Source organism: Strix uralensis, chromosome 6 (assembly GCF_047716275.1).
Source record: "Strix uralensis isolate ZFMK-TIS-50842 chromosome 6, bStrUra1, whole genome shotgun sequence".
NCBI classification, from domain to species: domain Eukaryota; kingdom Metazoa; phylum Chordata; class Aves; order Strigiformes; family Strigidae; genus Strix; species Strix uralensis.
Window position 1 is genome coordinate 39,914,433 of NC_133977.1, and position 27,849 is coordinate 39,942,281.

Below are 27,849 nucleotides of genomic sequence, written 5' to 3' on the forward strand. Positions count from 1 at the left end.
CATGCCAAAAATGATGATCTACAGAGATTTAAGAGATTTATAGGCATTAATATTTAAAATGGTCATCTTTTAAACAGTATTTTATTTATACTAATTCCTGATGTTCAGTTTCATGTTTGGTAGCAGACATTAGCCAGACATGTTTTCATTAAAGAAAGCAAATATTCAACAACTCAGCTGAACACTGCACACAGTAAATGGATTGCAAAGTTTTCTTCAGTAAATTACATTTATAAGTTTACCTGTATAGTAACAACTGCATTTTCTAAACTCCAGCCATGCAAATCTATGGCTTTTATCTCATTTCTGTACCGATAGAAGTAGCAACAACTATGGATTTTTCCACTACTCCCAAAGGCTCCTTTGGTTCTGTGCAACAGCACCACATACTTTCAGGAGATTAAGTCATATGGGGCTGATGTAGACCAAGGTGGGGGAGAAAATTACAAGTAGGAAAAGACAGACAGGATCTATGATCTTATTTAAGAAAAGGTAAATGCAATAATATATCTTATGTCTATGAGGCAATGTGTATACGTTATCTATTCTATTTTATGTTTTCACAGTGTCTGACACACAAGAAGAATGGCAATAAAGGCAGTATAAATACACTGAAGAAATTCAGACAGGTATAATACCATGATTCAGTTTTTAGTAAGTATGAGATGATCAATTTCAACATCAATGGATTGCAACATTGGAAAGTATTTTTCTCATGCCACAAGTTATAGTCTTTTCCTATTGTTCACTCAGTCACCTCAACATTCTAGGAGACTGTAATGGAAAATATCCTTTTAGAACAGACCTTTGGAGAAATCGTATGTTATAAATACCTTGCTGTTTACGTGGATCATAAATCTGGAGCCCAAATAAAGGTGGTCTCTCACTTCTTAACAGTGTCACATTCCTCGTAACCAGATCCAACTGGAAAATGGACCCATTCATATAATCTGTCCAGTAAATATAATTTCCGTGATGTGATAGTCCAAAAGGATGATTCAGATCTTTTCCATTGTAGACTACCTGCAATTAAGTAGGTGAGCATTAGCAAGGTTAAAATAAATATTAGTTTTCCTTAGCATCCACTGCAGAGAACGTAATAGGAAATAGGAAAACTGAGATAAATACTGGGCCCAAACATAACGACTTAATGCAGTAAAATCAAATAAAAAGTGCAAAGCCATTCTATGCACCAGCATCAATATCTAACTTCGAAACTTTGTATAAATTCATTTTAAGTGTTCCCTGTCAGATAACAGAGGAATGTACGTAACCATGCAATCATTATGTTCAGTAAATATCTACCTCCTTCCCTAGGAAGGAAGCATGGTTCTTCATAAAACTTTGAGTTATCTGTCAAATATATCAAATATCTGCTTCTTTTAAAGCAAAGAATAGAATATATGGATTGCTTGTTGTTGTTAAAAGTGTGAAGTAAGCGCAGAGGTTGCTTATTTGTTTCTGCGAACTTCCTCTCCCTACTTTGGGTTGTGATAACTTTAAAAAAAACAAACAACAAAAAAACCTGCCACAGTTCGTTCACAAAATAAAACAAACTTTCTTCCATGCACCTTCTACTACTTGCTTATTTAAGTCTTACATAAAATTACAAATTACATCCCAAATCTTGTCTTTATTTTATTGGCCACCAAAATGTCCTAAAACCACGTCATTTGCTGTAGCTCCAGTCTAAGGACTCCTTCCTTCACAATAACTGTAACTACCACTACACAAGAGCTGTCTGATAATGAGGAACAGTTTAAAAATATTTTCAATCCCTATATGACAAAACCAAAACTTTAAAAAGAGTCTAAACTTACCATCAAGTAAATTACAGTAATTAGAATGATTTACTTTAAAAAGACTTAGAAAACTGCAGAATTCTAAATCATCTACTTTTGGGAGCCCTGCCTTTATACTTCATCACAGCAGCTGCAGTTTGGAATGACTAAGAGTTCCAGTCTTCTGCTGGCTGGGGTCCTTGCTTGAACTAATGCCCAACATTAGTGTGTCTATCTTGCCTCTAGGAAGAAGGAAGCAGTTCATCAGATGCCCTACCTTGCCTCTATTTAAAGACACAAACCCAAGACAACAAGGAGATAAAGCCAGCTAAAATATAACTACTGTGAGGTGAAAAACATCATCCCCTTTTGCCCTTGAAATTTTCTTTTGGGGCTTGAAGTTCTTTTGGTCAAAACACCTCATCTCAGTTAACTGCTTCTGATCAAAATTAATCCAACAGTCAATTATCCACCAGCTACTGGTGGAAGTCTTGGAGGACTTCCCCACTCTGCAAAATCTTCACTATACTGACACAGATTTAAAGACGCTATTGACCCAGTTATATTTTGACCAAAATATCCTATAATTAAGAACAAACAATTCAGCATCAAAAGCAAGTATTTTCTAGTTATTTTTGGCTACGTAAATTTTATTTGAGTAGTTACGCATTTAAGACACAGCATTACAGAAAACACTTTTTAAAAAAACAGAATAATTCTGTGACACACTTTAAAGTAAAACCTGTAAAAACATGTGCTTCTTATTATTCACCAGTTCTAGTGGGAGGCAAAACCAGCTAACACAGCTGTTCTCACTAGTAATCCATGTGTAATCCATGGCAGCTGCATTTAACCTTCCTACACCTGTGCTGTCCAAGGAACCTTTCAGGAATTCTTGCATTGCTAGTAGACAAGGATCTCTAATTAAAAAATGTCTTCCTGCAAATGTGCTTAGCCCCTTCCCCCCTCCATTACAGGACCATAATGGATTTGGAGCAAAAATAGAAGCAGTAAGTGTAAATCCTAACCTAGCCATTATGACAAACCACAACACTACAGCATTAGGACAGGCTTAACAACAAATCACTCAATATAAAGGATTTGAAAAGCAATATTAAAGCAATATGAGCTTGTACAGGGATGAGTTCCAGGGAGGACTGCATCTATAGTTACTACTTTCCATACTAGAGATCTGCATATTGCTCCTATTAAGGCCATCATACAGGCAGAATCATGAGTGAAGGATAAATGCAAATTCACAAGACATGTATATTTTGTGGCAAAATCCTCCCACAGAAGGACTTAATGCCCACCATTCTCAATTAACAGTAAAGTTCCAGTTGTCAGAGTACTAATTTTATGAAGCAGATTGTAAACCTTCCACAAATTATCAGATTCCAGTCTAAGCTTTAACCATTTACAGATGTGTGTTCTGTGCTTGTTACTTCTACAAAACAACACAGAACTTCTATGCAGACTTCTATCTAGCTAGTATAGCCATTAGTAACAACTAAAATAATCTCTCTCCATCTTTGACAGCACTTGTTGAGTGCTTCCCCTCTGCATACTACCACAAATGCTCAAACAGGGCACTGAGATTCATCCAAAGTAGCTTATCCAGTGAAGTTAAATAAAGCCTCTCTCTGGCAGAGCCAAAAGAAGTTTTTTTCCTACTCAAAAGCTCTTTGTAGCTTCATGGCTCAGTCAAAATATAACTCATTGTCACATGAGAAAAATAGATTTAAAAAACTAAAAAAAAAATAAAAAAATCAACTTTTGTGTCATTTTCTAAAGATGAAAATTTTAAGCTGTATTATAGTCTCCTACATGAGACTGCCAACATTGCTTGTTTCAACAGAGATGACACTGGACATGCCGCAGGGTTATGCAGACTTTAGAAAGCTTGAAAAGTATTTTTAACAGAACACAATAAAATCCAGAGAAAGAACATGCCTGTGGCAAAACAGCAGTATTTTTCTTTTACCTTTCTGTCAGTTCCATTCAAAAATATCCTTTCAATGTGATCATAATAGGCGTCACACCAGTATAATACATTGGCATGATAGTCCAGAGTTAAACCATTTGGCCACAGCATCTTTGATGTTACAAAAATCTGCCGACTGTAGCCATCCATCCATGCCTTCTCAATTCTTCCCACACTGTCATCTATTTCATCTTCTTCCCAGTCTGTCCAATACATCCAGCTATGAAATTATAAAAATGAAAATTCAGATACCATTTTAATCATGTGAATTATACTGTAGACTTTTAGCAGCAGTTCGCAACAGTATATCCACAAGCCAGAGCGATTTTGAAATTTGCATGTTTCTTTCCACTACTTCTACAAATATATGTCCTCTTCCTGTGCACTGGATGCTGCTGAAATGACACATGTTGTTTTGCTCAAACTGTAAAGAACATGAATAGCAAACAGCCTAAATGACAAGAAAAGTGAAAGAATTGGTTAAGACCTTATCTAATCACACCAGAATTATGATTTTTTTTTAAACCAGCAATTTTATTGACTTTGTCAAAGTTCAAACTTTTACTTTTTTTTTTTCTGAGGTCTACTTTGCCTTTATGATGTAAATCTGCTTTTTATTATGCTTAATACTATCAAAAAAGCTGTAATACATGAATTAATTGCACTCTGGTTTAATAGCTACAGGATAACCTTGACATTCTGTGAACTTCACATCCCACGTGAAAGCAGCTAAATTACTCAAAAACTACTATGAGCACTCTGTCCCTCACAAAAATGTTTAGAAAGATTGGCTATAAAAATTATTTGAAAAATAGCTAGTATGCAATTTTAGCATAGTTTTATGGTTTATAGTGCAGCAATGTAGATAACCAAAATATCTCTGAAAAATAGGTACATATGTTACTTTTCCAAAGTTAAGCAAGCATCGTAGTAAGACATCTAAAAGTATTAGCTCCAATGAGTTCTCTGAGTCATTCTCTGCTGGACACTACAGAACACACCCTAGGTTTCTTCTTTTTTTTCCCCTTATTGAATTAATCTGATTATCATATTTTATTACAGAATTCGCTGGTGAGACTCCGATTTCAACAAATTAAAATACACAATTTGAACTTACACAAAAGCAGAGTGTAGCAGATACGCTAAGAAACGCCACTTTCCTCTTTTTTCTAACTTTTTTTCCCCCCAAAGGAAAAACAGGTTCATGGGAAGAAAAACAGAAGCCTGTATGTAATCTATGAAGGGTCTAAACAACATTTCAGATCATATGATGCACAATGACATCAATATCCTGAAAACATTTACTAGATAGCAGATGTTTAAAGTCAGATCTAGGATTCCAATTATTAAGTATTAAATAGAGGGAAAATATACCAATTTTAAATTGATCCTACTTATTAAAGTTGTCATGATATAATTGGTATTTACATGCATGAACTTTGATTTCACCAGATTTATGTTTCTGAAATAATTTCTGTGCTTCTAGTGCACTTAACCTGTCTGTACTTTGAAGAATAAATTCCTGGAATTTAAATTCTGAATTTACAATGGGATGAAATAATGAAGTGAAAAACAGTTTTGTTATCAAATCTGTGTAAATGATACCAAATCAACTGGTCAAAAATTTTACTCAAATACACTGTTATGTATAAGCATAATTTGATCAGTTGGGTTTTCATATAAGAAATTGGAAAATATAAAAGAAAAAATTGTGCCATCATTACACAGGTTTACAGGTATGCAAATGTACATTTTTTGTTTCTTTTCGGTCTCTTCAAAGTCACCCACCAGAAGGATGTTTTGGGTTCTTTTAATACTTTTGCAAATATATCCTAAGAACATCAACCAATTTTTGATCCATGAGGCTTATAAAATTCACTGTATGTTTGACTCAACACCAGGTTTAATCACAGAATTATAAAACCAGTGTACGCCCTAACGCTCAGGCAGAGATGCAGGTCAATATGGCATTTATTTTATTGAAAGACAAAACTATGTTTTATAAATATTTACATGACTGCTCAACAGCAATTACCGAGCTTTTCTCCATTAACTTTTTGTCTGTACTTATTCTAGTTATCATGTCATAAGCTAAAACATGCTTACAGTAACAGACATTTATATTAATGTGCTTTAATTGTATCTCAAAATGCAGTTAATGCTTCTACATTGGTTAAATCAAGACTAATATTTTCTAAACATAATTAAAATGCCATAACAAATGCTATCCCTCAGGAGAAGCTTCCAAGAGAAGTATAATCATGAAGGGCACGCTATTTTATTAGAAAAGTGCTTTATATAATAGCCCTTTTCAGACAATACATCTTCATACACTATTTCCTGTGCCATGCATTTACTGAGCTGGAAAATTTAACAAAGTAATTGTAGGTATGGTTATGGTTTGTGGTCTGATTTTACATCCTTACTATCTGACCTTAATTAATTGTAGCCCTTCCACAGTCACTTTCATTCCTCAAAGGACAAGCTCAAAAGTGAGAACCTGATAGTGTAAATACATTGCAGTACTAGGAAAACAGCAATCAATCCAGCCACACTACAACTACCTGCCTACATCATTCTCCAGTGACAATTCCCTGAATAAATGTAACAGTGAATTTTTAGGTAAACCATAACTGTACCACAGTAACATACTGTTCTTTTTATTATGCAGCCTATCACAATTAATTATGCTAGTAAGTAATGAAAAGTACCTCTCATTTAATTTTGTAAACCAATGTGTACAAGGATATGGGTATAATTATCTTCAGAAACTGAGACTTACAAAGAGAAATAAAGGAGAGTATTATAAAGTTCACTTTGTGTTAAAAATGCATACAGGTCTGATACACTCAATTTGTTTGAGAAAAAGGTGAATCACATTCAGATTAACTGGACATAGGTTCAGTGGTGTCTGGGTGTACACATTCTTCATAAGGCTTCAGGCAAGAATGCTGGACAGGAATTGCAGATATTATAGACTACCACAGAACTACAAACTACTAAATGACTCTGCAAACCCCATCCTAGACAAAATTAAATCCTGTATTTATACTATAAAGACAATCATTAAACATAAATTAGTCTACTTCATACCCATTGACGGGATCAACAACAATTCCTCTAGGGTGGGACATGTCTCCCTCCAACAAAGTTTTTCTACTCTGAGCAGCTTTTTCCAGTCTGGCTACAGCAATTGTTTTCCTGTGGCCATCATTTGTCCAATAAAGATTATTTCCAATCCAGTCCACTGCTATGCCTTCTACGTTATCAAGATCTGTTGAGAGAGATACAACAGTAATAAGATTAATATTATATGTTTATGTTCTAACATTATCCATTAGTATAAACAAAGAACATCATTTATTCAGATTATCAGATTATTTCCTTGAATCTGAATTATATTTGCTGTGTCTGTCCGAATCAGTCTGCTGAAAACACCCCTCAAAACACAAAGACTGGTCATAAAACTTGTGTATCACTATTTAACAAAACCCTAGTTAATTTTAACCCTAAACAGCAATATCACTCAAGACAAGAACAGCTTCCAGGATCAGCTTTAGTACTCTAAATTATCTTGCTTTTACCCAAATCACTTATTAAAAAATAAGCAAAATGGGCATTCAGGTTACATGAGTTCCATTGTCCCTTGGCCTTGCAAAACATGTAAGCAAGAATATCACAAAAGTCTCAGTTATTCTCCACAGCAATACACGAGCAAAGAGCAATGCTACCTTTGGATGTACCAATGGCCTCATGAGTTTAACAGCAGTAGGGTTCCATCCAGAACCAAAATGAGTTAATAATCTTGACTGCATACAGCATGGAGGTTTCCCCATTTGTGAAATGCTAAAACACTTCCCCAGGCAACAGGTTTTCCCTCAAGGTTACCCAACACCCTGTAACTCTGAGCTCTGCTTTCTCCTACATGATCCCAATTCCTTAACTGACAGCATAAAGTCTCTAAAAGTTTTTCCATCTCTCTTCCGTCATACCCTTTCCCTTTTCTTTCAGAAAGATCTCAAAGTCCATGTCTGTGGGGTGAAATATGGTTCCAGTAGCGGCATCTGACAGAGGGCTGAGGGGGGTGTTACCAGCTGCGGCCTCCCACTGCCTTCCTAAAGCTGAGGAAGCCACCTTTGCTTGCTTTAATATCCTTTCTGAGGTCAAATTTGGGGTGGAAATGCTTCTTTTACTGTTTGCTATCTTGTCACCTGCATTAAAAAAAAGATAATGGGGTAACCGCAATAGCTGTGACTCCAGTGCCTGCACTGAGCCTGCGAATCCACAGCACTGAATTGGTGCCTCCCTTTGCTGTGATAAAAATGATGGTCAGTATGACTGAAGAGGTAAACAAATCAAAAAACCAAAAAACACACTAAAAAAACCCTCTTTACTAGATGCTTCTTGACAATATGGATTGTATTACTTGTTTGTTATACTCAGATGTACAATCCTACAGTACAATTTCAATGACAGGTATCATCAAGACTTGAAAAAAGGAATGTAAATTGCTTTTTCTGTTCACATTTACACCAGAAACACCATCCAGACACAAGCTTTCATCAGAATCTCTCATCAGTGTTGACGTCACTTTCTGATTGATGCTGAAATTTTTTAAAACATTTTCTCAGAACAAATATGATGCAGAGATTTTCATTGCAATGCACATTAAAAATTCATACATTGCCATTTCTAAGAAATGTTGATGTGCCAAAATCACTGATCCTACACAGATCCCGCTTACACCAGATACGGATGTGAAAAGCCACTAAACCGAACACAAGTATTTTCCATTCGAACTGTGCTGCCAAACATATATAATTTAACTGTCAGCTTTCCAGACAACAACTTTACATGAGCTCCTGAAGTGCTGGTTTGGGACATTTCAAGTTATCAGAGTCATTTTTACTGTAACAGCATTGTGCAGCAGTGCACTGTTGCCATCACTGAAACCTTCCCTCGGATTTCTCCACCAAAATGCCTCCCCATAACACAATCAGTAAGTATTAATGGAAATGTCTTACTTGCCAACATTCATAACTTCATCATACCTATGAATTTTTTGCAGCCCATCAGATTTGTTTTCATTGGGACAAACTCTTCACCTATAATATTTTTTAGACCCCAAATCCCTTTACTGACTATGACTAATAATCTAATTCCCTACAAGAAACCAGTAAAAATCTTAGTGATGCATGAGAATGCAAAGCTCTTCTACCAAGTCACACTCTACATAACTTTAGTGCAGTACAGAAAACTTTCTGCTTCCTATAACCCATCGATAACATGGTATGTCATCAACAATACACTAAGATAAAATATGACAGTTTTACCCAATAAATGAAATATTGGACTTTTTATACACATGGATGCAATAACAGCATCTATAAAAGGTGCTGTTACAATCTCAATAGCATTGGAACGTGATAAATTACCTCACAACGTTTCTGCTGAACAAAGCTTTTAGTGATTGTAATACCACCATACTCCCTGTCAAGTTAGCAGAGCTACCGTGTTTTCAAATACCTTGTCACTGCCAAATATCACCTTTTTTGTTATTTTTGTAATTATTTCCTTTTAAAAAAAGCAAAATACATTTAAAAATAATGTTGAAGTATATTAAGATTCTGATATAAACTCACACTGTATACTAAAATTTAAAGAACCCCAAGGATCCCCTTATTAAGAGAAATACTTCAGTCATTATGCTTTCAGTGTATCAAAACAGAAAAAAGCAGCTGGTGGCTACTAAAAGTCATAGCATGACAGCCATGTAATATTTTTAAAACTGCTTTCTCCCTTATTAGTATCCTCTGTCTGGGCACAATGACAACTGACAAACAGCACAGATGAACAAATAGAAATATGCAAATGATATATATTTTTAACGTAAAAGAAATTCTGGACAATGACATAGAAAGTAATTGAGAAATGACTTTACTTGTCTTGAAGATATCAAGAAGGTCTAGAGTAGTTCAGGATTCTTTCTAGCTTTAACATTGTCTGTAATTCCAAGTGTATGATCATCCTGTGCCATGCATATTGCTTATGTTAAATTTAACACTCATGGAGATGTATGTATACAAAACTGATGTATTTCACACTTGCTAAGTTTTGTTTGTTGGTTTTTTCCTTTAACCATTGAACTGCAAAGTATAATCTACTACCTGCAGTGACCTGAACAGTAACAGGAATTAGATGTACATAACACCTCCAGCTGCCGTTTTTATACATGTAGTTCTTTGAACGTGGGAGCAATTGAAGCCTGACTACCTTTGTATTCATGTATTCCTTTGGGTTTTGACTACCTAGCTGAAGAATAGTGAATTTTTTTTATTTTCTTCCATTATAACTCAATTTCACAATTTTGGTGTTCACGTTGCCCAGCTGCACAAAACAATAAAATAAGAGTGAACTTGCAAATCATCAGTCCTTGATATTTCCTCTCCCTATTTTTATAAAATTCCAGGATTTTTATTATACTTGGACCTCTGCCCTATATATCAAATTAAGTTGATATCATTTTGAAGGTCCAAAAGATATTATAGAGACACAAAGGTACTCACCAATGTATCAACTAAACCTTGTTCACATAAGAAACTAGACCTAAATTTAGTAACTCAGTCATGGATATGGGGACTACACCACATCCTGTGAGACACAATATGAAATAGTTACGGGAAAAAAAAGTGTCATATGTTGAATGGTTTTCCAAAAAGTGTTTAGCATTTATACCTGGTACACCTAAACATCACTATACTTTTGGGGAACTATTTTTCCTTGTGATCTAAAAAGCTTGAAGGAAGCAACGGTGTCAAAATTCACTCCCCAGATGGAGGATAAGCAAGAGTATGATGACTTACCCAACCCAGCAACCACCTAGTCTGACAAGAATCATCCAGTTAAAGTACAAAACAACTGTGGGTCAGAGCGGGCAAGAACAGTGCCAGCAGCTCACCCAGATTTCCCAGGCTGATGGATGCTGTCAGTTTTATTTGTTGTCTCTCAGAGCCTTTGCTACATTAATTTAAAAAGGCAACATCAGTCAGCTGGCACTCTCTGAAAATGGGAGAGTGGCCTTCAGTCTAGGAGTGACCAAGTATTTTAAGAAGAAATAAGTAAGTGCAAAGTATGGTGGGGAGAAGGGAGCATCTCACCAAGGAGCTGGGAGCCCGAGGCTCACAGAGAAAGACTGATGAACAGAACAGGGAACAAAGACAAGCTTCAGGAGTGAAAGAAAAGTCCTTTAGGGCTCAGGGGGATCCCAGCAGATTTTGTTCAACTTAAGAAAACACTGACATGACTAAAAAAAAAAAAAAAATCAAGCTAGAGGACAGGGAGCTATTTGTTTAAAACCCATTTGATTTTTATCCTGTCTGACCTAGACATACTGGGTTAAACCCAGTTTTTACACTAATAAAATCAGACTTTTAATGAAAATGTTTTGGTTTTCTTTCTTTGAGAGACAAAAAAATCCAACTATCTAAAAGCTTGAAATACATTTCTTACTTTTTAGGTGGGCTTCACACCAAGTAGTAAACAGGACCAAAATAATGGCCATTCTGGTTAAACAAAATTGATTTGACTACAGTAAGCCAGTCTTTTTGCAGTGAGGCCCTTTCAACATAAAGAGGATGAGGTGAATAAAATACCATTTTGATCATTGTTCACTTGGTAACTGAAAAATTCATATTTGTAATACTAGAAGTACTACCAGAATTTCAGAATCAACAGTAGTATGTGGGCTCAAATATACTGAACATAGATACAGGACTTTTAAAAACTCATATTCCTAGAGGCAACAATTTGCCACATTGTTTTAAACTATGCAATACAAGCGCAGCACGTAATTAGGTACAGAAGGGCCTAGCTCAGTGTCAGTTATATCATGTACACTAGTAGTGGCTAAAATACTAGATTAACATGAAAACCAGTAAAAAAATAATTCTATATACCAACAAGCTAAACAGTTTCCAAAGATCTTTACAGACCTACTTTGACCTTTTTTAAGCAAAAACTTTGCCCTGGACTATCTTTGCTAATATTTACAAGTGAATGATATAACACTTTAAGGCTCACAGCAACCAACAACATAAGGGGGACAAAGACATGTAAAATTCCCAGAGTTTGTGTTTATGTTAATTCTACTGAACAATATTTAAATCTGTTTAAAAATGCCTAGTTTGTTCATTTTTTTTATCAAAAAAACTGATTTCACATGCAAGTTTGAAACCTTAATTATAGCAATTGCTGTTGCTGGTGAAAGTACACTACCATTGCAGTTTTGCTGCCAGCTCTAGGATAGGCTGTGCTGTGGGCTGTCAAAAAGTTATCAATACTGCAGAGCGTTTTGTTTCCCAACGTGAAGAAGAAATCACAGCTGAAACTATATGGAAAAATCAAACTCCAGCAGTGTTAGGTGCTCAGTGTTCTCAGTTCCCAGTCAACAGCTTGTAGGATCAGGCTCTCATGTAGGCAAACTGTAATTATCCGAGTTACAGTGTTGTTTGTGCTAGCGTATCTGTTCCCTCAAAATCTGAGTCACAAAAAATGACAACTTCTAATCTGAGAAGTGACACCTACCACAGATAGAGCTCCTTAGCACCATGCTGTTCAGAGCAAATATTAAACCACCTCCTGACACACCTGATTTTCTGTAGTAGCCTTCTACCAAGGAATGATTTAATCTGTCCCTGCTGAGTTCTTGAGAGCTGACAAGAATAAAAGCTGAGGTGGTATGGCTGGAGGCTATATTAATTTTTTAAATCATGAAAAATACATTAACAAGTGTTCTTTAAGCATACTTTAAAGTTATGAAACTATACCAAGTTCTAACTAATAATGTAAACTCCTGGGGAAGAAGTGAGGGGGAGAATGACTGACATCGCTTTTATCTTTGTAAGTATCTGGACCACCAGTAATACATCACCGGATTATCCATTTCTCTTTTGGTGCTGCACTGGTATTTTTGCTATGTTATACTTATAACAAGCAGAAATTCCAATTAAACATTATGTAAAAGAGTCTCTTCAATTGGCTGGTTTGTTATACAAAGTTTATTCATGTTTGCATGTTTGATTAGACTAATCCCAACCTGTTCAGGAAGGATGCTCCTTAGTGTTACCTCATAATGTTTAAATCTACATACTGTCCACTCCTTCCTCTACTCCACATTTGGATTAATTTGTTTTAAAATGAATTGTGTGTTGTTTGGTAAAAGAAGGTCAGCAATGGAAGTTCTGTGATGTACGTTACTCCCTTCCATATTTGCAGTGAAATGAAGAATTACCAGATTGAGAGTTAATTATTAATGATTTACTCAGCTGCCTATTATTAAGCAGTTACCAATATAGGGTAAAGAGCCATCTATTCCTTGCAACTACTGCTGAAGGGATCTTTGTGCAGAGTCTGAGGTCTGTGGAGAGACCTTACAGCAAAACAGCACCTTATCACTGCAAACTGGAGATAACTTCTGAGGCGGGTGGATTAAACCTTGGGTTATAAACGACAGGGAATGAAAATCCCTGTGCTAAAACAATGGTATTTTAGTTACTTTTACTGTCTTGAACTTCAATTTCCAAGTAAAGATTTTAAGCTCTCTGAAGGCCAAGATGAATATTCATACTGCTTATTTTCTTGAGGACTAGAAAATGAAGCAGTTGTTACCTCCTGCTGAAGCAGTCTTTCATGAAAAGGATCCATAAAAGATAAAATACCTCCAATTGACAAACTGGAGGTTTTATCACTGAAACAGCATTTATTATGACGAGATAAGATTCTAGACCAGGGAGATTCAGTAAAGTGTGGTGGGAGAACTGCTGGCATTTTCCCTCATTGCTATAATAAATGGTACAAACATCTTAATTAAGGTTCTGAAAAACGTTTAGGTCTTCATGTTGCTTCCACATATACAATGGAAAATGCATCAGGAAAGACAATACTTTTTTTCTAATGAGTTTGCAAGCACTATAGGAAGTCTCACTCTGCCAAACTACTTGAATAAGCTCCAGAATTCACACTGTGATACAGGTTGAAGAAATCTTACAAAGTCCACAAGGATACAGGATGGCTCAGTGAACGATCACAAAGAACTACATTATGGATCTGTTGTATTTACTACTGAAAGACTACAGTGGAGATGTAGGAGTTACTCACTGGTGGATAAAAGCTTAAATGGACAAAATAAGAATTCACAACAGAGCAACTTAGCCAAAATTTATGTTTTTGCACTTTGGAAAAATAAACAGGAAATTGTAAAAAAAAAGAAGTATCTCCAACTCTGTTCAAGGTCTCATTTGGGTCAGTTTTCCATGGGAGGTATAAATAAAGCTTTAAATTATCTGTAAATGTCAGTTCAACTTCTCCTTAGTGAGATTCTCTGAACGTCACTATCAGTTAGCATTGCCTACCATCTTTGAGGATTGTTTCTCGCTCTGTGCCATCAATTTTCTGTCGTCCGATTAGGAAACTGGTAGTATCAGCAAAGTAAATGTAATTGGTTTCAGCATGGAAGTCCAGAGCACGAGGATTGACCAAGTTTTCTATAGGGATCATGTATTCATCAGATACTTTGGTATTCAGGTCCATTCCCCGTATTATTCCAGGGCGTCCCTTCCCATAAAAAAGAAACAATTCATTCTTTGGTCCTGCAAAAGAAAGATTACAAACATAAACAACTGATGCTGCCTAATCTTCTTTACAGTGCATAATGTCACTGTTTAATTAAGTGGCACAATTAGTGGGGGAGCAGGAGTGTTATTCAATACCAAAAATTAAACTTTCATATATTCCGAAGGTATCTAAACTCAAGAAATCTAGCTAATTATATTACCTTAATTAAAATACAAATTACTTCAGCGAGGTGCTTACATCTAATTATTTTTTTCTATGAAAGTTCACACTGAGGAGCAATGCTAGATCACAGAATAACTTTGCTTCTACTGTGAAATGGACATATATAGCTTTGTAGATATTTAATTTTACAATTCATTAGGATCTATCAGGGTAACGTAGACCATGACTGAAGTAATCATTAAATCTAACAAGATCATAAACTCCAGCAAATACAAACCACCATTTTTTTTCACCTGAAGTTTCTCAGAAACAAAGACAAAAGATTACAGCAAAATTCTTTCAAATGGAAAGGAATACAACAAATCAACACACACACTGTTCTTTCATACTGAAATACAAAACATAGATACCAATATTTCCTATTTCTGAGGAGATTTTTACAATTTAATCAAGTAGGTTTAATTACAAAGAAGTGAAGCATAGTAAGTGACTTTCCTTCCTTAAAGAGACTTACAAATATCCTTAGTACTATCAATATACCTCTTAAAATTCTCTAAGATAGATACTTCTACTGCTTCTCAGGGTTTTTTGTTGGAATTGTTAGTGAAAATTGTATGAGGTTTGACTGAGGTCAAATATATCCATCTACCAGCATCCATCAGAGTATTTAATTGCATGCCTTTCATCTGAACTAAATCAACGCCATTTGATCAAGAAATCAGGCAGAAACAAGTGTTCACCAATACTTTCTGGACTGTCCTGCTGGGTGTAGGTAACCAACCGATTGTGTATACCTAATGTTAGGTATAACCATAGTTATACAAATGAAAGTTGCTTTCACAAAATATGAGAAAAAACTCGCTTGCCTTATTTGCATGACTGGTCTGCTTCTGAGTTACAAGTTGACTGTATGGGTAGAAGTTGGATGTGACAAACTATTTAACAGCATTTCAGTACCTATGTACCGAGAGAATGCATAGTTTGTAACGAAAGAGTAAGGCTGATTAATGTAAAACTTATGATAATTTTTATAATACTTTAAACAGCGTCCCAGGTTTAATCTATCACATCCATAAACAAAGCCAAATGAAATAGTTTTAAGGGAATGAAAGGGGTATATGAACAAAGTGTCAGGTACACGTCACACAAATTTTACCCAAAAGCAGTCCACGTGTTCTCTATTGTTATTGACAAGCATGTTAAATAACACCCAGAACTATACCCTGGAATATTAGTGGCTGGCAGACACTTTGATTTGAATAACATACTTTTGCATGACCTGCCATCACTTCCCAAGATGAAGCCAGTCCTGCAGCGACAAGTCCGTGCTTTGTAGTTGCTGCTGAGCAGACAGATGTGCGAACATCCCCCTGGCATCCCATATGGGTCCACTTCACAGGCATGGCTTCTGACTACAGCAAGTGAAAAACAGCACGATTCAAATCCATTTAAAGCAAGATAATTATATGCATCAGCATGTAGAAAGTTTAGACAGGAAAAAAAGGGGAATTTGTGTCACAATAAATCTTTCCCCAGAATATAACTACTAAGGAAGATGTTTTTTTTTTAAGATAATACCCAAAACAAGTAATCCAAAGGGCCATCTTGTGGCTATCAAGCCATACCCATCACTCTGTGCCATCAGCCCTTTCTGAATAAACTTCTGCACAGCTTTTGCGAGGCAGCGCTCCCCCTGGGGTAGCTGAAACTTCTCCCCTTTTTATTTTTTGCTTTGGTTCATTTGGCTGGTTTTTGGAGAACAGAGTGAATCCCATGCCAATGCTGTTAGCTGTTCATTCAACTCCGTTAGACAGTACCTTTCTGGGGGAGATACCTGTGCAGAAACTGAAGAACAGAACGAGCCTTGTAGCGTTTCTCCCTATTTGTACAGTTGGGACATAACTCCAACTTAAGCAGCCAAAGAATTCCTTTCCCTTGATTTCACATTTTCAAATGCATGGTTCTAAATTAGCAGATTAATGTATCAAATTCATTTTTTAAAACTCTTTAAGGTAAATCTGATGAGAAAACACAGTCTACTTTGCTATCCTACATTTACACTAAGCTGGCTTACAGCAGGCCAGCAGTATTTTAGCTCAAAAAATGTTTTTTTCTTCTTTCTCCTTTCCCTCAAGCTTTTTAGTTGTTCTTAAAAATAAAGCAATCAAGTGGTTTAAGGTTGATATTGTTAAAGGTATATAAAAACTCTACCAAGCTGAGACAGCCTTTACAGCAAATCCTGACAAGCAACAAACATGTCCATTCAAAACAAAAGTAGCAGCAGAGAGAACAAAGGGCAAGAGGAACAGAGTAATCACAGAATGTAATAAAAGATTACACTGTGCTCATGTCTCTCCTCTGCTCAACCTCTCTGACTCCCTCAGGGATAGAAGAGGGGGGCTTATAGCAAGGAAAGAGTTTTTGCAGCCTCCTTCAGATGCTGATATCTGCAAATCAATGCCCTCAGCTATAGGGTGAAAATTAGTTCACCCAATCTACATCAATTGAGAGTTTGTTACCACTTCAGAAACGTCTCTAAAAGCAGTTGGTCTGTTTAATAACATTTACGCTGATCATCAGAATTGATGCGTTAGCTTTTCCATCTAAGCAGGCATGGCAAGGATTTACTGCTATCAGTCACATAAAAAATTTCTCATAAATCATTGCTGTAAACATTTTGGATCTTGCTGTCTTTGTACAAAGTTCCCACAAATCACACTGCTGTTCTGAATGCAGAAAGTATGCTATCAGAGCCATGATTAGAGTCATTCAGGACTATGGCCCTCAGAAAGTGCTACTTGACAAAAATTCTGAGATTATAGAAAGCTTTACATTCCAGATCAAAATGAAGATTTCTTTCACAGAAGGCAAATATGATATTTATATAAACCAAGAAAAATTTAACAGTCATTTCCTATGTCACCAATGTCTGGGCTGGCTAGTTAGGCAGGCTAGCTGCCCACATCTCCGTGCTTTTTTGGCAAAAGAGGGGGGCTCTCTTGAGGTTTGTAGACTGTCTGAAAAGCACCCAGAGAAACCAGGAATCTCTGAGGTCTGAGACCCAAGTGTGTGGATGGTACTGGACATCTACCAGTTTTGAAGGTGTTAAATTCCGAAAGGGTTGAGTGTGTGGAGCCACAAAACTTGCAGACCAGGGTTCATTGGTGGTTGTCCAAGCTGAATGCTCAGGAAGCAGTTGGGTTAGGAGCTTGGAGACGCAGGAAAACTTGCAGTGAGTACATAGAAAACTGGGCCAAGGAAGAAGCGACAGAGTATTGCCACAGTGACAAATTTTCACTGCATCTTCTAATACAATTTTCTGTAAGAAGCTTTTTAACCACACATCCACCTTATATCTGGTTTTACATTTCCTAGAAAGAGGAATTTTGATCTTACCTGCTGTTTGAGTTCTTTTCTGGTATACACGGATCTCTTTCGCATTGTCAAGTCTAGCAAGAGACTGAACATCGGTGCCATTATATCTGTTTATCCGTAAAATGTTGAGATTATCAGAATTAACTGTATATAAGTAGTTTTCAAATACTGCCAAACCACAAAGATGCTTGATCTGGAAAAGAAAAACCAAAATGTAATATTTTTAGCTGAATATTTTAGATCTATGATTTGTAAACATCAAACAGTAGTGTGAATTGTACATGCTAAACTGTACAAAAGGAATTATGAATATGTCGATAAATATTTGTAAATAACAAACACAAACTACACTACAAGTATAGTTCACATTCTTGTAGTCTGAAGTTTATAATTCAAAAAGCTTTGTACAAGAAAGGCAGGAAATTAAAAATATTTAGCAATCCAAGTTCATTTATCCTACGAATTTCCCAGTGTCTGTCTTTTAAATTAAAAACTCCTGCATACTTTAAGTGTAACAGCTTATTTTAGTATTAATTAATATTAACTACTACTAAGATAATTTAGCTAAAATTAACTAGCATTAACTAATAAACATAGATATTTTAAACACAGTTTATAGGTTGCATTGATGTATTTTTAAATGATGTTACAATCAAAGCAAGGCAAATAGTGCAAGATATAGCCACTGAATATTTTCTTAAGTAAATGAATAAATTCCTTCAGCTATGCTCATGTACCTTTTGTATTGGTGTCTTTGAATATGGTTGTGGCCAGACAGTACTACTTGTTTCTAAAAAAGTGAATTCTAAAATTGCATTAAGCTGAGATGTGTCTGGGTACACTGTTTAAAAATTACCTGATGTTAGTTAAGTTAGCCCATCACAGCTCTAACATGAAGTGTTCAATAATCTAGTGGTTGTGCTTGATTCATAGATATAGAAAATGTAAAATATGTCATTGGCATTTTTGAAAGCTGAACAAATTAAAGATAATTTGTTGGCAGATGTTCAGACATTCACAGGCTGAGTATCTTATTAGTTTAATCAATAAATTGTTCACCACAAAGTATTTACTTAGCTCATTTACTCACAAATTCAGACATATGCCACAAAAAAAAAAAAAAAAAAAAAAACAACGAACAGAAAACCCCTGTCATGCATCTAATATTTCAGTCCCTTCTGGAAATTACCCCTCAGCAGGCCAAATCTTGCCATTGTATTTTACCCTTAAGCAGAGAAAAAAAATAATTGAGATCAATGGAAGTGTTTGATTAAGACCAATAGGAATTAAATCATAGTAAAATGGAAAAGAAAACAGCCTTGAAAATAGTGATGCATCTGTACCAAATTGTTGAATTCTCTACTGCATTGTAATTCTGTCTTCCCTATTTCCATTTACACTCAGTTTAAAGTTTTATTAATTCCCATGACAACTTTTCTATATTTACACTATTAAAACCATGTGACTCTTTACAATGGAGCTTATGATGACTTAATTATTTGTCTTTAATTTATGCATTTGTTGTTTTTTACATCTCATGAAGCTTTCCAGCTATCTTATGCATGAAATGTTGCTTGCTACAAAGAACAGTCCTCTGAAAGCTACCCAGGCCATCAGTCATAAAAGCCCATTCATTTGGAAAGCATGTCCTTTGATATGCTTGCACCTATGAAATAAATGTTAATCCCTAAAATTTCTTGACAGTAGTTTTCTGGTCTGCTGTTTCCTTGGACTGACGAGTAACTTGCAGTAACAAACATTCTAAATCCTGGTAAATGCAGGCACAAAACCTAGTGAAATTACCAATTTTTCATTTGAGTGGAAAGACACCAATATGCTTCTCTTTTTGCGATAGCAGTGACCAACTGAGAGGCCAAATTTTTTAATACCCTTCATCCATATTGAAAGAATCAGCCATCCTTCTCCTTTTTTACCCAGTTTAGAGAAGAAAGAATCCCTCTGAACTTGATAAAGAATTCTCTCTTGCATCTAAATTTCAGAAAGAAGAGAAAGAACAAACATCTCTCCTATGACGTCAGTACAGCCTGTCAGTTACAAGCCTGTAAAAGCATGTTAGCTGCTTCTGAAAACAGCTTTATTTTTTTAAGTATCTATTCCAAAATGTTACCTTAAGGAAAAAAAAAAAGACTTTACAAAACCTGTTATTTCAGAACAACTGCCTAAAGACTTGGAGTAATTTGGTAAAAAATAGGAAAATGTTTGCTATTTAGTCAGGTGACCTAGACTGTTTTTTGTCACATTTTCTGCCTCTTTTTAAATGGTTATTCTAACCAGTTGTCTCTTGATAAACAGTGATTACTTGGAAGCAAGCAAACAATGACAGCAAAACAGGTAAAATATTTATTCTGTCTGCACATTTCAACACACTCTGTTTAACCTCAGGCAGAAGCAGATGTAAACGCGGTACCCACACCAGCTCTGGGAGTGCAAGTAGCAACCAGGAACAGTTTGGTCTTTGCTATTTTTCCCTTGATTTACATAAGCCTCACAACTGCCAGGGAACCCTTCCTTTCCCTGCTACACACTACTCCACTTTTCAAGCTGAAGCAACAATAATGGATTGATATACTCCTGCTCAAAGACTCATACAGTCTCAGCATCTGTATTTATGACTCTGAACATCTGGATCAACTGGGAAAAGCATCATTGCCATCAACAAAATATGATTTAAGGGCATCCAGATTGGTCTGAATGGGTGAATAGCTTTTGCTATTCTGTTTCTTTCACATTCTTGTGCCTGTTAGTTTCTCCTTCTGAACTGGCAAGGACATCTTCTTGTCATTAATACTTTATCCCCTAGAATCCTTCCATCCCCCCATATTTTCTCTCCTGAAGTCTTTTACAATGGGGAGAGACTTACATGGTACATTGTTAATGAGACATTGCAAGGAAGGTTGTCCACAGGTTGCAAAATAGACTAAGTTGCAAATAAAACAAAACATGCAGATGCATCCTTAAGCATCTAACACATTTGAACTAAAAAGAGAAAAAAAGTCTGAAGTTACTGCAACTGTTAGCATTATATACATTCATTTATTAATATCATTACTTTTTACTACTTTGCAAAAAAATACCTACTTGTCTGCCTTTAATTACTGTATGCCTCTTTCTCCCTTGATAGTCAACAACTTCCACACTGTCCAGATATATGTCAACCCAGTACACATATTTATTGATGAGGTCCAGTGCAAGAGCAGTTGGCTGTTCAATTTTAGAGTCTACTATCCACGTCCTGTTCATTCCATCCATGTCACATCTCTCAACCTTGGCAGCATTCCCATAGTCTGTAAAGAAAAGCTTTCTGTTGAAAGAAAATAAGATGTTGTAAGTTGCAAAGGGTGTGAGCAGAGTGCAAAGCTCCTGGTGGCTCTGTGCAAAGCAAGTTTTTGTACTTCGTCACGTCAGGGGGTTCATCTATCAATAATCCATATAACCCATATTGATAATCATATAATTACCAAAAAAATTCACCATATCTTCTAACAAATCCACACTTAAACAGAATTTTCTTTCAAATGGAACACACAGAAGTTCTACATGTGTTTCCTTACAGCACTGATACACCATGTAATACTTGACTTAAATGGATCGTATTCATCTGTACAGAGACTATATTACAATCTTAAATATCACTTTAACCATTATTTATAAAAAAATGGCAAGATAGCTACAAATAACAGAGTGGCAAAACCAAAATGCACTTATATGGTTTGGAGGACAATTCATTGCATATGATGTATAACAAATACAGTGATCCACACTGTCAGATTTTTGAAAATATATCTCTGAAGAAGATGCTTTAGCCTGTAGTGCATTTGTACCCAGTCTTGGAAGGATGTTCAGGCTTTAAAAGGGTTCCACAAATCCAATGATTCATTCCATCCAAGAATAATGGGAAACTATCAAAGACTTGAAATTGCTAGTAAAGCTTCCTAACCCGACACTTGATTAGCATTCACTGGGTTTAGTAGACACAAATCAATTTTGATTAACCCGACAATATTTTAACAAGATTACCTATTTGTGAGACTAAATTACACTTGCAAGCTGAAGACCACCTTGCCATGACTTTAACATGCTATAAAGAATAATCTGATTCCAGACTGAATATTACAAAAACTACTTTGAGAATCAGGATTTCATTTTCCAAATGAAATGAGTTATCTCCTAGTTATTACCACTAATGGGAATAACATTGGATCAACAGCATATAAACCTTGAGATATCTTCATGTTAAAGAATAATAATTTATAGCCTTATAAAGTCTCATAGAAATTCAGCATTGTAGTATGTTTTAGGCTGGAAAGAATGTTTGCTAAATAGCCAATGAGACCCATATACTTTATTATTACCATCTTCAAACAAACACATTTAAATGTAGTTGATGTGTTTCATGTGTAAAATATGTACATTTAAAAAATCATTAAAAATGTTAAAGGCAGTAGAATTAGCTATACTATATGTATAGCAGCTGTCAAATGCCAAAATGAATTGATCACAGAATCATAAAATAGGGCTTGAGGAGAATTTGAAAGGTCATGTAGTCCATCACCAGGCCATAAGGCAGAATAAACTTTACCTATAACATTCCTGAGGGATAACTCCATTCCTGACAGGGATTCCTATTTATCAGGATAATTTTGAATTCCTGTCTTGTCCTTCATTGTAATTCTGTATCCCAGCTGTACTTTAAGAACATTTTAAACAACACATACTTAACATTCAGGTCCATATAAATCAAAATGTGAATACTACAGATGACGTGCAAAGTAAAAACTATGTCTGCAAAGCAAATGTTTAATTTGGAACAAAAACAGCCAAAGAATTGTGTATATAATGATGTAGATACACTTTTATATATATCTGTATTTATGTATGTATTTAATGAGCAATAACAAGGCCAATACCTATTACATAAGTTGTTAAAATGTTACATGTACTCTAGTCTACAGTCTGTAGTTCTGGGAATTTGATTTAGGTTATTTAATGGAACTTTGTGTTTGAAGGTTCAATAATTCAAATAAAGCTCATTTCGCAATCACAGAACCAAATGGGTTTGCTGTGATCAGGCACACACACACGCATGTATATATACACGTATATACACAAGAGCAACTACAAAGACCTGAAGCTTGACTTCACACTGACTCTACTTGACTGCTTACTGCACAGTTTTCTTATACAAGATTTAACATTTCTACGTGATATCACAAAACAGACTAAAATACAAGTTAAAAATAATTATTTGCCTTTTACAACTATAGCCCCTTTTCGGATCAGAGAATAAATAAAACGTTTGTATGTCAATAACAAATAGATACAGTAAAGAATATCTAATTTAAGATGCTTCTCCAGAATCAGGGATGGGAGGTCATTACTGTGTTTTCTAAATATCTGTTTTATATTGACATCATTTCTGCTAAGGAAGCTAGCATGACTTCATGTGTAAATTACATTCTTTTCATTTCAAAAATCATTACTCTTCTCCTGGACACTGACAATAATAAAACTTTATCCTTTAATGTAGAGGTAAAAGACAGAAAAAGAAAGCAGTTGCCTAACTGCTGCTGTATGATCAAAGCGTTCTGAAAATTATATTAAAATTAAATGCTTTACCATCTTGAAATGCAATTCTGTATTTAAAGCCTAATGCAGATTTTTTAGAGTGAGGTTTAAATCAAAACTGCATTTATAACACGTGAAGCTGACCCACAATTACACTGTGTTTCCTTTGCCTTGGGAGTTCTCTAAGATACACTGTAGTAGTACTTATTTCAGCTCAAGACTATTTTTTCTCCTAACAAATGGTGCTGGATTTGCCTATCCATTTTCAGCAGAGGGCGGTGAAATCATTTATCAATTCACAGAGCAATTTCAGCAGCAATACTGACCATGTGCGTTTCCCTGTACAGCCCAAGCACTGTGCATTAGTGGTGACCTTGAGGGACCAGCTCTAACAAGGACAGGGACAGCACTTTGCTCATTACAGCTTTTATTTCCTGACTGCCAATGAGGATGCTAATTGAGGCTGCTATAAAATAGTAAAAATTCTGGCACTAAATTGAATTTTATTAAGGCATATTATCTTTCGAAAGCTATCGACTTTTTCATGCTTAGAAATTCTGAATATTCTCCTAGCTCTTTGAAACTGTACGAGCCCCATGTTCTGCCCATTGTTAATCAAGAACTTCTTCATCAAGTCCAGGTGCTTTGCAGACATCCTATACTCCTCTTTTTTCAAACTTCTTAAACTCAGAAAAGTACTTAGTTCTTTTGACTCAATATTCCATCCAGGAGCTCTTCCAGAACGGCTTCATTGTTGTTCCAGCAGTGGGGAATCTACGTCTAATAACTAATGATGATATCTTCAAGGCTAAATAATACCTACTTATTTCTGCAGCACACTTATTTGGCTTAAACAGTTCTTTTCACCTGTCTTCCCCTCCAAAGGTATTTCTAGATGGCAATCAAATTCTTTCACTCTACCTAGCAGCTAGAGATAAGCAAAGAAATTCAGTCTTTCTCATCTTGCAAGACAGGCTCTTTATGTTGCCCTTCTGTGCAGTTATTCCAATTTTAGGTCATGTTATTGAACAAGCGTGGTCAGCACCGGATGCACTGTTCCAGAGAGGAGTTCACCGGTGCCTGTACAATGGCTCTGTGACTTCCCTGCATCAGCTGGAGATTCAGCCATCACTGGATGACATTTGCTATTTTCACAGCTCTATTACACTGCTGATTTACACTCATCCTCTCACCAGCTATTACATACATCCTCCTCCTCCTGATGATTTCCCAGGGTTTGGCTGACTTTCTCCAGTCTATGAAGTACAACCCATTTCATAACTTAAGAACTAACCAACAGGAGTTTGGTTTCAACTAGGAAAACACAGAGAACATTCCCTCCACATCTGAGCAACAAAACCTCTATAACATTCTAAAATATCCTGACAAACCCACTGATTACAAATAGCAATAAAGTCATGTTACCAAGGGAGAAGACTGCCATCATGAGACAAAAGTAAGAGTGAAATTCCCAGTCCCTGTTCTCACACCAGATTCCTCTTTCCTTCATTATCAGGTCCCAAAAACACATAAGGAGGGCCTCAAAAGGCCTGCTGTTCTTTCCTGACAGAGACACCTCTCCTTGATAGCAACTTCCTTTCAGACCCAGACAGTTACTGCCTTAGTTCAGCTGCCAAACATTATATGCCTCCCCTTTTCACAGCTGGTTTTGTCCAGCAACTTCTCTCTCCTCAGTTCCTTTTGTTTTCCAGGCTTTCAGTCACCTCATTCATAACCCAGCCATTTAATTAGCTGAGAAAGAAATATGTTTTCCTTGTAAATCTACATTTAGGCATTTGGATGACTGAAAACTCAACTTCTGATGCACCTTAGAAGCCAAGTATTATATAGCACAATCAGACATTTGGGGGGAAAAATTTCACAGTTCTGCAACCCTTTGCCAAAAAACCCACTATCCATGTATGGACTGATATTACAAGGTATCATTATTTTTTTCCTGAAACATACAACTGTGCTTCACAGTTGAGTGTATTCAAGTGTCATTATTTTTTACTCTTTATTTCCCTCCTCAGTCTCTCATTACTCTTTGTAATAGGGAAGAGGTACACTTGTTACCATGTTGAGAACTCATCTATTCAGCTGCCAGGCCTCAGACTCTAAACTGTTCCCTGTATAACTCACAAACCAACCTATTTCCACTTCTTATTGCTCCTTTAATTCCCGGGTTGGCTTTTAAACCTCAAGCGCTCCTTCAGTGGACCTATGGAAGGGGAACGTGTTATTGCACAGTAACCTCAATCCCTTATGAGAAGCAAAACACAGTTTCAGGCATGCCCAAACAGGACAGAGATGCAGAAAACAAACCATCATACTTCTAGGTATGGAATTACTTCTAGGTAATGGACTCAGGTACCAAAAAACTTTAATCACAGATGTAACCAAATTACTCACCCTCCCCATTATGCAGGGGGAAGATGTGGTATCCTATAGAATCACAGAATCATCAAGGTTGGAAAAGACCTTGAAGATCCTCTAGTCCCACCATTAACCTCACACTGACCATTCTCAACTCCACCACATCCCTCAGCACTGGGTCAACCCGACTCTTCAACCCCTCCAGGGATGGGGACTCCCCCCCTGCCCTGGGCAGCCCATTCCAATGCCCAACAACCCCTTCTGCAAAGAAATACTTCCTAATAGAGTTATATATATAGATTTACCTAAAGCTCATATGTTAACACTGCTGTCAATGTGACCCAACCTCTGCCAAGCTGCCACATAACGATCAAACGGCAATGCCAAGGAAAATACCATATTTTACTTCTCCATCTGTTCCTCTCTTCCTCTGGTCTTCTCTTATCAGAGATAAAGATGTGTTAGGGAAAGCACTACTTGGTATGAAAAGGATAAAGATTACAAATACACACACATTTAAAGGGTTGCTCCTTCTACATAAGCTGAAGAACCAGAAAGGATGTTCTTCCGAAGTAATTGCAGGTCCACTAGCTTCATCTCAAGGTGGGAATTGCTAGGGCAGATTTTGAAAGGAAGAATGACAGAGCACTTGGCAATTCACAGGGCAGAGTCAACTGCAATGCAATATTATCTGAGCTAAATTATTATAGTATATATAGAAAGAAAGCTGCTTTCTTAGACAAAGTTACCGCCGTGAACCAGACCTATCTACACTAAAGCAAAATAGTTAATAGCATGCCTCAGAGAGCTACAAGTAGAAAAAGCAGTACTTAATTTTCAGAAATTACACTGAAAGGATCATTATCAAGACAGAAAGCTACTAAAGAGATTCTGTTAATTGTGGGAAAACAAATGAGTGACAACAAGTTAGAGGCTTTTTTCTAATTTAGAAGAGGGATTACAGTGTGGGAAAAAACTCTAAATTGGACTAATGGAATTGGGGTGCAGTTTAATTGGTTTAAAACCTAATGAGAAGACCCTTGGCTTTGAGTGGCACCAGCCAGATATACTGTAGGACAAATTGTAAACACAGAAAGAGACACTGGAGGATAATCAAAATTATGGAGACTGTGGTGAACAAGGAAACTTCTTCAGAGGAGGTGATCAAAACACCTAATTAAAAGGATTGTGTGAAAACATCTGTGGGATTCTCCGCTTGTAAATTAAAGCTTCTGGTATCAGGTGATTTACTTACTGGATTCTCAGAAGGGAACTGTCATGCAGTCCTGTATCTGATTTCTGCTGCATTTAATCATTATTATTATCGTGATTTCTGCAATGTAACGGAAGACATACGTTCCAAATGTTCTTAGTATTCTGGAATCCTGGCAATGAGTGCATGAGAGTGAAATAATAATGGTTTCTTCTCGTAGAGAGCTGAAGATTTAGTGCCAGGCAGGAAGCAGCTGTTGGACAACTCCTTCTCACCACACAGAGCCAAGCTCCAATCACTGTTTGTTGCACAACAGAACATAAGCAAAATCAGCAAAACCTCAACCCAAATGCCTTAGGGGGGACATTTGTAGTGAAATACCATTCTCTTTACAGGGAAATCACCAGTTCTAACAAAGGTTTTCTTATTTGCAGTAACGGGGATGGCAGTCTGAGCAGCAAACAGGGTAAGTAGCTGTGAATTTGGGAACGGATTAAGAAAGAGAAAATCTGGTTCACTGCTAAAGTAGATACAAATTTTCATAATCTGGGAGTTCTTATTGAACAGAGCCACACAACATGGGGGGGAACAAAGAGAAAAATCCTGCAACTATTTTTTTTTCTTTTTTCTACTAAAACTGTCCATCTATAGAAATATGCCTAGTATAAAGCTAAATTGGTTTGCCATCAACAGGACACCCTCCCCAATATAATTTCCTATATAATTACACACAGAAATAT

General features: G+C 36.2%; 1 protein-coding gene across 1 annotated transcript in view; it reads right to left on the reverse strand.

Annotated features, from left to right (window-relative positions):
* Window positions 1-27,849, reverse strand: part of LRP1B (LDL receptor related protein 1B) — a 751,404-nt gene that overhangs the window by 284,766 nt on the left and 438,789 nt on the right. The window contains exons 7-13 of the mRNA XM_074873779.1: window positions 21,034-21,256; window positions 17,956-18,127; window positions 15,828-15,971; window positions 14,175-14,411; window positions 6,859-7,039; window positions 3,766-3,985; window positions 834-1,023 (exon numbers count right to left, since the gene is read on the reverse strand). Coding sequence (XP_074729880.1) covers window positions 834-1,023; window positions 3,766-3,985; window positions 6,859-7,039; window positions 14,175-14,411; window positions 15,828-15,971; window positions 17,956-18,127; window positions 21,034-21,256 — 1,367 coding nt within the window. The remainder of the gene's footprint in view (window positions 1-833; window positions 1,024-3,765; window positions 3,986-6,858; window positions 7,040-14,174; window positions 14,412-15,827; window positions 15,972-17,955; window positions 18,128-21,033; window positions 21,257-27,849) is intronic.